This window comes from Strongylocentrotus purpuratus, unplaced genomic scaffold (assembly GCF_000002235.5).
Source record: "Strongylocentrotus purpuratus isolate Spur 01 unplaced genomic scaffold, Spur_5.0 spur5_scaffold_19, whole genome shotgun sequence".
In the NCBI taxonomy this organism is placed as follows: Eukaryota; Metazoa; Echinodermata; class Echinoidea; order Camarodonta; family Strongylocentrotidae; genus Strongylocentrotus; species Strongylocentrotus purpuratus.
Genome location: NW_022145604.1, coordinates 32,114,103 through 32,126,934, shown reverse-complemented (window position 1 = coordinate 32,126,934; position 12,832 = coordinate 32,114,103). Strand labels below are relative to the sequence as shown.

The window sequence follows — 12,832 nt, the reverse complement described above, 5'->3', positions numbered from 1 at the left end:
TCGGGTTGGCCAGGGTGGGGTGCCTCGGTGACCCATTTTGTCCCCTGAACAAAATATGGGTAGAGGGTCTACTGCTACAATGAAGATGATATTAGGGTGTCTGATCGCGCACTCAGTTTTGTTTTATTACCAAAATGAGATTCAAACCAATACTGCTTGTGATCCTGAAGGTGATACTCGATAAGTGAGGTGTCATATGAAAGAGCAGGTTTTTTTCCATATTTCCCAAAAGGGCTTACCCCCAAAATTATTTTAAAAAATGTCTTGATCAAAACAGCAATTTAAACATTGTTTCTAGACCTAGATCTATGGTAACTCGGAGATTTATTAATTTCACGAATCGAGCCCCCAAGGGATAAGTTTGGCCAGCTGTAAGGAATATATCGGATGGTGACGTTAAAGGTCGGTCCCAGACTTAAATAATCCTATGTATTAGATTGATACACGTCTGTAAAAACCCAATTACACACACACAGAAATATATCCATGCCATTATTTTTTCTCTAGTCCCAAGGGATCACGAGCAGTTACAGTTTGAAAATACCCTTACTCCACGCTTTGCATATCGTGCTGTGCAGCTTTCGAGCAAAAATTAAAACTCGGCGTGAAACCACCTTTTTTTTGGGGGGGGGGTGTATCTTTTAATAGAAACATCGGTGAGTCTTGGAATTTGAAATTTGTAGTACTAAGTGAATAATTTTTCCAAATATCCAACCATAATGGTGACAAACGATCCAAAAGGGAGAATTGAAAAATCGTCCAGACACCCTAATGATATATCTATAAATTTTAAAATGATTTACACATTACAAATCATGATAAAATAGGGTTAGGGTAGGGTTAGGAAAAGGGTTAGGGATAGGTTAGGGTGGCTGTCGCAAAAGGAAGTCTTTCTCAAAATAGATCGAGCTTTCCGCCGAAGCACCCCTCCCTGGACAACTCGACCTCGTGGAGTTCTTCAGGGTATTGGGTCGGGTTGTCCAGGGTCGGATTTCGATGGTCGGGTTGTCTAGGATCCGTACATTATGCCAACGTGATGGGTTCCGTACAGTTTGTTTTAGTCTAAATATTTTTCCGTTGTATACGTTTATATTTAAGTATATAAATTAATCTTCACACTCACTTCTGTGGCGGGAATAAAACTTCATCAGAAATACTCGAACTGCATCTGATGGGTTTAGCTAGTAAATTTATCAAACCGGACAAGAATTCGATTGCCAGACGACAGTGGCAACATTGACCTATGGTAACTTTAAAATAAAAATGAAAAAGAAAAAGAATTTGAAGATACTATTGTCCCTTTTGCAGCCAACATCAAATTCTGTAGAACCCTGCAGGAATAATGTATATGGCATGTATGTCCTATCTATGAAATGTAAACGTTAGCAGTGTCATAATATTCAAATTATACAAGGAAATCCGTTTACTTGCTAGGCTTCACTATCAGACACTATTGAGTAACAAGCTGGCTTTTTTTCTTATTTGGTAATAACATCCATTTAAAGGGTACATGAGCATTTGTTTGCATCAATGACCCACTACTTGTAATGGCCAAAATTAAACCGATTGAATATTTGCGCAGCATAAAACGTACGACCATTCGGTACAATGGGTTAAAAATCAGATTATTACTTACTGGCTCTATAGCTAATCAGTCGATTTGACAGTCGATTTCCCACTAAAAGACATTTACCCCCCCCCCCCCCTTTTTTTTTTTAGGGAAGTTCTAAATTAGTATTATCTTTCAATTGTCGTTGGAATTTAACCTTTTCATTTCTTTGGCCTGCAAATGGGACATAATACCTTTAACTAGGCAAAAAAAAAAAAAAAAAATCATCGCTCCGAGAAACAATAATAAACTGATAGTTTGCGTTAAGGAAATTATAGAATAAAAATGACCACATTTTTTTCCTCAAAATAAAACAACATAAACATCAGTGTTCAAGAATACACATCAAATCTGTCAAAAATGAAAGAAATTGTCTGTAAACAGACTTATAGGGCCTTCATCGTCCGGCGTAAATATTCATAAATGAATGATACACTCCAATAAAAAAACTAATACAACAATAACACATCGCATGAATAAAACCCATGTTTACTTGTCGACCATTATCCTGACTATATGAGTTGAGTTTGAGTTTGAAGTTTATTAGCCAAACAAAAAGTTCATTAATATCACAATCAAAAGTGAACGGTTAACATTGAAAGGAAAAATCGGACCAGAAAATAGCATTTAATTCTAATCATGTCTGGTACAATGTTAATTCATTGCAAAGCATGATTTGCGCATTTCTATTATCAAGTATGAATTATAGTTTTATAAGTTTAATATTTCTGCTGCTTGATTAAGAAGTAAGAATAGCATTCGGCATAATTTGTTTCGAAATTTAGTGCCAAAAAGGACTAATAGTACCATCCACAAACCGTTAAACCCAATTTCTTTTCGATGTTTTGTAATCTCTGAAATCAAACACAGCGAGGGAAAAGTTATATATTTTACGGAAGGACCGAGATGAAAAACTAGAGAGCTTGGTTTGAGTCATCTCATTTGAATAAAAAATCGTTAACGAGTATGCATCTCGAACCAAAGATGAAGGGTTCGAATCCAACCCAGGCGTATGACTGAAGCCTGCCTTTTGTGTTAACGTGCCTCTCACCTGTTTGATAGACACTGAAGCTACGTTAAGTGGCAACACTAGCTCGGATAGGACTGAATATCCCATACATGTACAATAGCAGGCGCGTACGCAGGGGGGGGGGGGGGTTAAATCCCCCTCTTTAGTTTTTGTTTGTGTGTATTTTTTTAGCAAAACCCCCTTTTTGCATTTTCTTTTGTTTTAATAAAAAATATAAAATAAAAAAATAACCAACTAAACCAATGGCTGACCCAAAAGTAAGCTGACCATACCCCCCCCCCCCCCTACGGAGCAAAATGTCAAATTTTCAAATTTCGAGACCCCCCCCCCCCAAAAAAAAAAAAAAAAAATCCTCTTACCCCCCCCCCCCCCCCCCCCCCCCCCCCCCCCCCCCCCCCCCCCCCCCCATCCCGATTATTCAGCGGCTGGCTGAGTCGTTGTGAAATTTTTGGCCCGATTTAAAAATGTTAATCCCCCCCCCCCCCTTGAAAAATTCCTCCGTACGCCACTGTACAGGAGAGTCACCAACTGTGCTCGTTAAGTACCTGCACACCCCCAATTAGGAGAATAGACATGAGGGTTACAGTGATTCAGTTTGATTTTCGACTCAAAGGCACGGATGATGCCAAAGACATACTTAATAATGATAATTATACAGAAACAAATATCCGATTTTTTTTTAAATTCTTGAATCAAAATTGAGTTTTTGATGTGGATATTTTTTCATAAATTCTAAGCTTTTTGTTTATGTAGGCCTACCTATAAACACGGACAAATTCGGCGAAGCGATAATACGTGTACTAACACAATGCGCCAGTTCGTGGATAGCAAGCGAGCCCTCATGACGTCACGTGTCAAAGGTGATATGAGACATATTATATTGCAATGTTAACGATCGCTAGGCATATCTTCACGTAGTGCACACAGGGTAACCATGCACTTTCAAGGCATTTGCGGTCTTAAACAAGAACTTAACCATCCCTTTAACATTTGAATGACTTCACAATTTGAAAGCTTTCATTATTGATTGCACAGATAGTGAATTTTAATAAACGGATTTCAATTGGATTAGCTGATTCGACGCTGCGAGTGCAACTTGCGCGATTTCGAATGCTTGGAATATGAACTTAAAAGAAAAGTGTGAAATTGGCCGCAAGAGCATATATCTTTGATTGAATGCTTCTTGAAAATGTGTACTGAGAAAGTGTGGCATTGATGATCATATACTCGCTTAGGTAATCCTGACTTATCAGCAATTTGAATTAAATTAAATTAAATTAATTTTCTTCTGCAACAGAAAAATCTAATTTCATTTTAATAATAATAATATCGAATATTTAGGAGCGCTAAAAACAATAAGTACCATAGCGCTTACAAATACAAATATATGTGAAGAGGACAAGAAAGTACAGTACAGGAAGTATATCACATAGATCATTGGGGGAAAAGGTGAGTTTTGAGGGATCTTTTGAAGGTGGCAAGACAGGTAATTTTCCTTATGGAAAGAGGGATGCTGTTCCATGTCTTTGATGCAGCTACACAATTTTGAACGTATACAGTTGGCTTGCGGGTGCACCATGTGAGCCTACTGTATATCTACATCGCCATGCAAGCCGACACTTACAAGCAGCATCTAATTTTGAACGTGTTCATTATATCATAATTACATAAATGTTGCCATTAAAACAATATGTAACCGATAACATTCTTCCAATAATCATTCACAAAAAAGTATTATCATCCTTCTGAGGGGATAGAAATAACATTATGAGCTAATGATTTTTTGAGCGAGTGAGAAACCGAGAAACCGAGAAGGGGGGGGGGGGGCGTCTCATCACAGGACCTGTCAGAGCCATTGATTAGTAGAGTGTGACCTACACAAAGCCCCTCCCTATCAAACAAATGACTACCCCGTCAATATAATAAGTGCCCGTTCTTAGGAGAAATATCTAACTTGACAAAAGCAGCTCTCATGAATAGATATTAGAGATATTCTTGTGCTTTGTTACTTCATTAAAGCCCCCCCCCCCCCCCCCGAGCCACAATGGTGAATCCTTGGTCTAGCATGTATGGACAAGTTCATATTTATGTCCACTACCTAGGATTACGGGATTATGGGATCAGGAACAGGAACATGAATTTATATCAATAGAAGTGTTAATCAAGTTGATACTTTTTCTGATCTAAGCTCAAGTAGCGTAATCGGCTTGATATATTTGAGTGGGTTACGTATGGGATAAATAGCTTGGACTTGCCAACATAGATCTCATCGTACTGTACAATTTTGTGTAAAGAGCGCCATCTAAAACAAAATGTCAATATGACGTGTTAGTAAGTCTGAGGGTCTACCGTGTAACCTATTAAATTGTGACATTGATGATAATTTGAAATTTGAAAATAATATCAATATTCTTAAATTAAGAGAGACACAATTTTTGCTTGGGATTCACCAATTTTCAAATAAAACGATTTATTTTTGCCTCAAAATATAGACTAATACATACACATGTTATAGAAAAAAGTAAACATTTTTTTATCGTAGTTTCTACAATGTTAAATGATACCCTCTACATTATTTTTTTTTTATGTCATCCTAGTACCCTCTACATAGATATAACTTTAATAATAACGACATTTATTTGAAACGGGTCAGCTCGCAATACATTTATAAAGATAATCACTGAACCTGTCAGATAAGTGTGTCCCAATGACCCGTTCATGCACATACAGAACAGTTTAGGTTATAGTTGTAATACATTTGTCTATATATTCCCATATACATTCCTTGGTCTGTTCTTTATATTACGAAACAGTATACATCGTCCAACAAAGAATGACAAAGACAAAACTGAGTCCTGGTAAAAACGAAAAATAATTTTGAAGTTTCTTCATTCTTTGTTTGTCAATTTGGGAAAATATCATAGTAGGATTATCTCCTGAAAATAGATCGCTGTTAAAATGCCAAATATGACAATTTTATTCACCACCATTACCATAATTCTTGTTAAGTATTTGTTCTGCCTTCTAGCCTCTATAAAATAGATTGTAACCTTGAATAAGTATTACCAGGATATAGGAGGAGCTTTGGTATTACGTCATCATCATCATCATCATCATCCAAATAAAAGATCCATATTCTTGCATTAAGAGTGAAAATATTCTCGCTTTGAATTCAACAATGTTTAAATTAAGCGATTTTTTTCTTCAAAATGAAGACTGATACACACATACATTAAATAAAAAGTCAATGTTATCTTCCTCTTTCATATCAAGCGTGTACGAAATTTAATTAAAACGGGTCAGCTCTCCAGTTTCACAAATAATTACCGATAAATTTGTCCCAATTACTTGTTTATACAAAAACAGATCATTTTAGGTTATAGTTGTAATACATTTGTCTATACATTCACATATACACCTCTAGGCCTGTTCTTTATTATGGAGCAATATGCTTTGTAAAATCAAATATTCATGTAACATGTGAATTAAGTTTTCTTTAAAAAAAATAATGAACTCGACTGATCAGAACTCAAATTTATCTTTAAAGACTTAACGAAATATGTGTACAGCGATATTATGCTGTCGTAGAACGGATGTTAAAAAACAACGAAAATCCATTTTCTTTAAATAACTCTATAAGCTTTAGGAATTGGGGAGTACCCGGTAATTTACAAGAGGGGTCTTTATTTTTTTTTCAACTATGATTTATTTTGAGATTTATCAATATAATATACAGAACCTGTACTATTTTAAATTTCGGAAACGATATTATCAGTGGGATAACCACCTCAAAGTCTCCAAACCATTGACGTATAAATCTCATACTTTATCAACACTATAAACATTTAATTTCTCCAAGAAATGTATTTAAAGAATGAAATGATTATACAAGGATGGTACCCTACCCAAATAGATGTACATGACTGTATCCAACACAAATCCGAAAAACAAGTATTTTTCATTTCACCTTGTGATTAAGGCCTACTATGAAAGACAATAGAGTAACATCTTTACGAGGTCACCGCGTGATGGTCTCCACCTATACGTGTAATAATCATACAGCTTCATGATTATATAGCTTCATTTTTTGTTCACATGCCAGTAAAGTTCCAACTTGGCAGCTCGTTTTTATCAGTAGTAATATTGATTAATAGTTTTTTTTAATTATCCATACCTTCATAGCCATATACTTTTCATTTTTTTCAGTTTGAAGCTTACTTCCACTAATTAAAAAAAGATAACTAGAATAAAAGCATAAAGTTAAAAAAAAAAAAACTATTTATGAACATTTAGAAATGAATATATACATCTACTTATACTTGTACATAACATGATATGATAGAAAATGAAAGAAAACTACATTCTGAGTGGGGGAGCAGACAGAGGCCGGAGACCTGTCAAGGGCTAGATTGTTGCAGTCTTGTTTGCCTTGAAATATAATTTTAAGACATTAGTAATTGGAAAAAAGAAAGAAAGAAAGAAAGAAATAATTAATAGTACGACGATTCGTAGTATGTGAGTAAATATTTCAGGAGTTTATTAAATAGTTCATTGAAGACAGGTTTAGTAGTGAACCGAATGTGTAATTAGAAATATTTACAAGTATGACAATTCACAATATGGGTACATACATTTATTTCAAGAATTCAATAAAAAACAGTACTTTGATTTTTACTTGAATTAAGACTTGTTTAACATTGACCCTATCAATGTATACTACAAATGCCTCTTCAAGTGTTACAATCTTGAGCCAAACATGCTAACGGCTTCATGTATCACTATTATACTTTAACATGTTCTCTAATGATATCATGTCACATGTAATATTACGAGATGTATTCACAATAGCAGCAATCAAATCCTGGTCTATAAATCTACTTGTATTCGGGTTCAACGTTAGCTTCTACAAAGTAAAAGTAAAATGAAGATGTAGAAGTATGCAATGGGGAGAATAAATATTTTTGCTTTAAACATTGTCATTTCTAACAGAAGACTGAAAGCATACAAACTATACAAGGTGCAGATTACACTCTGCCATGCTTTTAGGATATTTATAATACATTTATTATGTAAATTTAAACGTACATTCTCTCTGAATGCATGTTGTCGTTAGAGAAAGTGACAAGAGAGATTATCATTAAATTACAAGAAAACGGAATGCATGGTAATTTCAAAGAAGGGAGGAATACCATGCTCTTGAGATCAACAACAATCAAATAAAGCAAGCCACCTCTGTTAATGACCTCGGGAATATAATTACGGATGATGCAAGAGGCGAGCAAGAAATCAAGAGAAAGATTGCACTTGCAAAATCAACTTTCTCCAAATTAGAAAACATCTTAAAGAATAAAAAGCTGAAGATGAAAACGAGACTCTGCGTACTTAATTGCTACGTGTATCCAGTTTTAATGTATGGCTGTGAAGCTTGGACCCTGACATCAGACCTAAGAAAGCGACTGGAAAGTTGTAAAGTTTGTGGAATTGATCTCGGGGAGAATGAATAACTTCATAGAATATGGGAAAGAGAATTGTGGCACTCCATGGTCGCCAACGTGAGAGCTCGGACAGCATGGTGACATGTCTTTAAATCAACGAATCTACGAATCCTCCATAATTTGCGAAGATGATAATTACAATTACGGACTTCCTGGTTTACATGACAGGTCAATTTGAACTTAATATCAATGCATAAACCAAGATCTGTAAATGTAGGGGAGAGAGGAATGAATTGACCATTTAATTTAAGCCGTACGTCTGATATGTATTGCAGATGGCGAGCATAAGAACAAAAGGCCATGAATCCAGTTTTGTTATTATTCAATTGGAGATAGTTCGACGACATCCAAGTGCTTATCTCTACAATACACAGTGAGATTTGGTGAAGTGTTTCGTTAATATTTTCCAGAGAGCGTGGATCAAAAGAAGTAAACAACTGAATATCATCAGCATAGCAAATATACTGTAAACCATGTTTATTAATAATGTCAGATATGGGGGTGATGTAAAGACTGAAATAGATCGGTCCGAGAACTGACCCTTGAGCAACTCCAAAGTCACCTACCCATGGGTCAGATAATTCTCCATCTATTTTTACACTGGATGACCAACCAGTTAGATATGACTTCATTCACCTAAGAGCTACATCTGATATATGAAAAACAGGACTATAAACGATTCAGTAATATCACATGATCAACCGTATCAAAAGCTGCACTGAGGTCTGACCTCCGTTGATCAAGAAATGATAGAACGTCATTCTGCAGCTTCAAAAGAGCTGTTTAATTGCTGAAATTGGACCTGTAAGCTGATTGCATTGTATCATATAAGTTGTTATCGTTTAAGTGGTCTATGAGTTGAATAGCTACTACCTTTTCTATCAGTTTGGCAATATGTGAAATATTACTAACAGGCCTGTAGTCACGTAAAGTATCCTTATCTTAGTTGAGTTTCTTGATAATAGGTACAACTACAGCCTCGTGAGCAGCTTCTGGGAAGATACCAGATTCTAAGGAACTGTTTACAACACAAGTCAAGACAGGAACATTACAATTGATAAGTTTCTTCAAAGGCCAAGTAGGTTGAGCATCTAACATGGAAGTAGCATTCGATTATAATGCGTTTGATATTATCTTCGCTGACAGTTTCAAACTCAAGTTCCAATCATTCTCATAAACAGTATTGCACATCTTACAGCCTTCACTACTTCGTGGAGGTGTGCCTGTGACATTGTTGTGAATATCACTTATTTTATTGACAAAGAACAAAACAAAACGGTTTGCTAAATCAGTAGGATTGTCATACATAGGGAGAAGTTTTACATTCCTGTGGGGTAGATAATTAACCGTTTGAAAAACAGTTTTGGCACTAGCTTTACAAAGTAATTCCTTATGTAATTTTGCTTGGTCTTAACAATGATCTCATTAACATGCCTGTTAGCTAGCTTAAAAGCTGAGTGATCTGTCTCAGAAGAGCTTTTGATCCATTTCCGTTCTTACAAGGCGTGCAACAAGTATCTCCTCATTGAACCAAGGATTACGAACCGTAGTGGAGCGAGGAAATGTTTTTAGTTTGTATAACTTTAGTTCAATAGAATTTCGCTAAAAATCGTTTTGAATAATTGAGAGTCATAATTCATAACATTGGAAGAAAATTATTCGATTTTCAATCATTTAATTATTGTATAGTCGTCGGATACCGGAATGTTATCGTTCATGGACTCGTGTGGTGGTTAGTTAAATATATAGAATCTATCAGGAGTGCAGAAAGCAATCTCCCCTGATCGAAACACGCGGAGATAGTACCAGTTTCTCTGAGGCTTCTCAATCTTGTGATCAGAGATGATAGTCTGGACGTGTTTCAGCTCGCTGGTGTACTCATCGATACTAACCAGCCCATCGCCATGATTGACCCAAGCGATCAGGATTGAATTACTGTGAGTCACAGCAGCGGATGGGTAAACATTCAATTTCTCTACCTTGTGTTTTACATTGCCATCTTTGTCAATTATTCTTACTTTGAAACTACTTTCAGTGATCAATAAGTCGTTATAACTAGTAATCTCCACACACCCATTGCATGGTATCTCCTTAATCGCCTCCCCACCAGCTGGTGAGAACACCTGGATCTTGGCAACCAAGTAGCCAACACATATCAGATTATTACTGTCTACAGTGAGACTACCAATCACATTACTTTCATCTTTACCCAGAGTATCAAACGTTATAGCTAGCTTCTCTGACTCTTCTGTGTACAGTGTGACGTCATTGTTGCTATTCAGTACGACATACCGACCATCAGACAGGAATCCTAATCTACGGATACCGACATCCTTGAGGACTGTCTTCTGCAGCTGACCATCAGTAGAAAAGATATCGATTCCTCCTGTGATGTATCCCACTGCCATTCTTCCATCGGGTGTAGCAGCCATGCCATTCAATTGGCCTTTCTTAGAGAGTTCTCCATCACATTCCAACTCATATTTCACGAACCTCACCTGACCAATGTTTAACTGATCCCATTGATTGTTAGGTGCGAATATCAGTTGCTCTGCATGTTCAGCTACATCCGTAGCAAGCTTCTCCTTTGGATCATCCCTATCTAGTACATTCTTCAGCGCACCAGACAACGTATCACGAATAACAATGATATCACCTTCTAATGGTGCATTCATGCTATTACCCGCTAACACACTCGCACTCTCAATACTTGCGATCAACCTCTCATCCACATCTTGCATCTCATCCAATCTTTTACATAATTTCTCTTCCTGAGCGTCCAACTGCTTGTCTAATGCTGCTTTCCTCTCGTCTAATTTCTTGAGTGATTCTTGATAACTCTTGTTGATTTCAGCCTTTTTGCCGGCAATGTGATCAGTGACACGCTCCTTCTGATTTTTAATGCAGGTCACGTGATTTTTGATGGTTGTAACTTTCGTCTCAACTCGGGATTGTAAAGATACAATTTGTATCTCGGTAGAAGCATTGTATTCCTCAGTATTCTGAACTGTGTGGCCTTGATTTTCATGACTCAGCCATCTACATCTCATGCAGATGAACTTCTTACATGTTATACACACATCAGTACACATGTGTTTTTGTTCATCTGCTTTGTGTTCCTGGCAGTAAATCTCTTTTTCAATGACCACCCTTCCCTCTCTGACGTCTTCTACTCTCACAACTCTATGCTTGACATGAGGCGGCCATTTGTTATGAATCTCAAGGCATGTGTTACACATGTCCTTACGACACTCACAACAGAAATGTACAGCTGTCGAGTTTGAGTCACACATTTCACACAACTGCTCACAATTTCTTACATCATCAATGAGAGACTTAAGAGGAATATTAGTATTTAGATTCGAGACATTTCCACCCTTTACAGATGTTTCGCTTCGACATATGGGACATGTCAGATAATTTTGTGAAGAGCTTTTAAGAATATCATTAAGACATTTATTACAGAAAGTATGTGTACATGATAACTGCTTTGGGTCACTAATCAACTCGGAACAAACAGGGCACTGCAAAACGCGTGAAACTTTGCGTGCAAATTCCGACATTATGATTCTCCTATCTCAATATGCACTGATATGATACATAATGCAAACAACAATATTACATCAATAGAAAAATTCAACTGGTTGATTAGGGAATAATGATATCCTACTTAGGTTTAATACAGATCTCACCAGTTCCAGTAGGCAATGGTTTTATCAAGTTGATCTTACTTCTCCAGTCATCATACTGAACCACCTTTAATCATGTTAATGCAAAAATAAACCGGGCTAAAATAATAGATTTAGGACGGGGAATTATCTTGTAATGGTTTTCAGCCAACGGTCTTATCGGTAGTCATTAGAAAAACAGCTCATAAAGTTATGACAAAGAATTTTTTCTTATAGTTAGGGCTATATTTAACTAAGTTAACTTAGTGTAATGCGATTTACAGTCGGGTTTATTCTCCTTCCTGCCGTTGACCACCCCATGCTATCTGCTGCAGATCAAGAACAAGTCAGGAGGCAGTCTGAAGATGAATGAAGATGATCTCATTTCTTCTGATCCGTACTCTTCACACAATGTGCTAGTTGGCCCTGAAAATTGAAAATGAATAAATAATGATACGAAATAATACCTGGTTTCATTTTAAGGAATTATTGATAACTAATAGTAGATTAATGACAAATCATCACAACTCTGTTATCATGGAAAACTTGCCTCCCATCAGCATTAAATAGATCAACATCAATAACAGATACACACAGAGAGTGAGAAAGTCTTGTTTATAAAGGTAATACAAAGTTTTGGTATGGGGTCATGAACTTGGTTCAAATGAACATATTGGAAGCATATACGATCATACAATATTCAGTGATTTAGTGATCGCTGTCACGGTTGAAATCGAGTCTAAATTCATGAAATTGTAAATAATAAATTATTTATGTTGTATAGCTCCCTCTCAAGGTCAAGATATTAATTAACCTATAAAACAAGGTTTCTTGACTAAAATCGACCAATTAGCTATTCCCGTTTAAAAATTACATATCGCAACTACATATTCTAAGATATTCATGGTCGCAGCTGCCATTGTACGGCCGTAAGCCCTATTTTACCGGGAGCACCGGTAAATTTTTATATTCAATTTTTCTCGAAAGCAGAAGTATTTTAGGGGCTAAATTTTATAGTGCTGATAATAAT

The 12,832-nt window shown here is 36.3% G+C and overlaps 1 protein-coding gene across 1 annotated transcript; it reads right to left on the bottom strand.

Annotated features, from left to right (window-relative positions):
* Positions 1-9,076: 9,076 nt before the first annotated feature.
* On the bottom strand, positions 9,077-11,373 carry LOC115925887. The gene is made up of 2 exons (XM_030989930.1): positions 9,941-11,373; positions 9,077-9,152 (listed from the first exon to the last, which is right to left on the bottom strand). The coding sequence occupies exons 1-2, from the start codon at positions 11,371-11,373 to the stop codon at positions 9,077-9,079; spliced, it is 1,509 nt and encodes a 502-aa protein (XP_030845790.1).
* Between the last annotated feature and the right edge of the window lie 1,459 nt (positions 11,374-12,832).

Excerpts from the sequence above, each read along its gene's own strand:
- LOC115925887 (XM_030989930.1), bottom strand. The coding sequence starts at position 11,373 with ATGTGTAACACATGCCTTGAGATTCATAACAAATGGCCGCCTCATGTC. Across the intron at positions 9,153-9,940 it reads GAGAAGCCTCAGAGAAACTG|TTCCTTAGAATCTGGTATCT; the intron begins GTACTATCTCCG and ends TGTTGTAAACAG.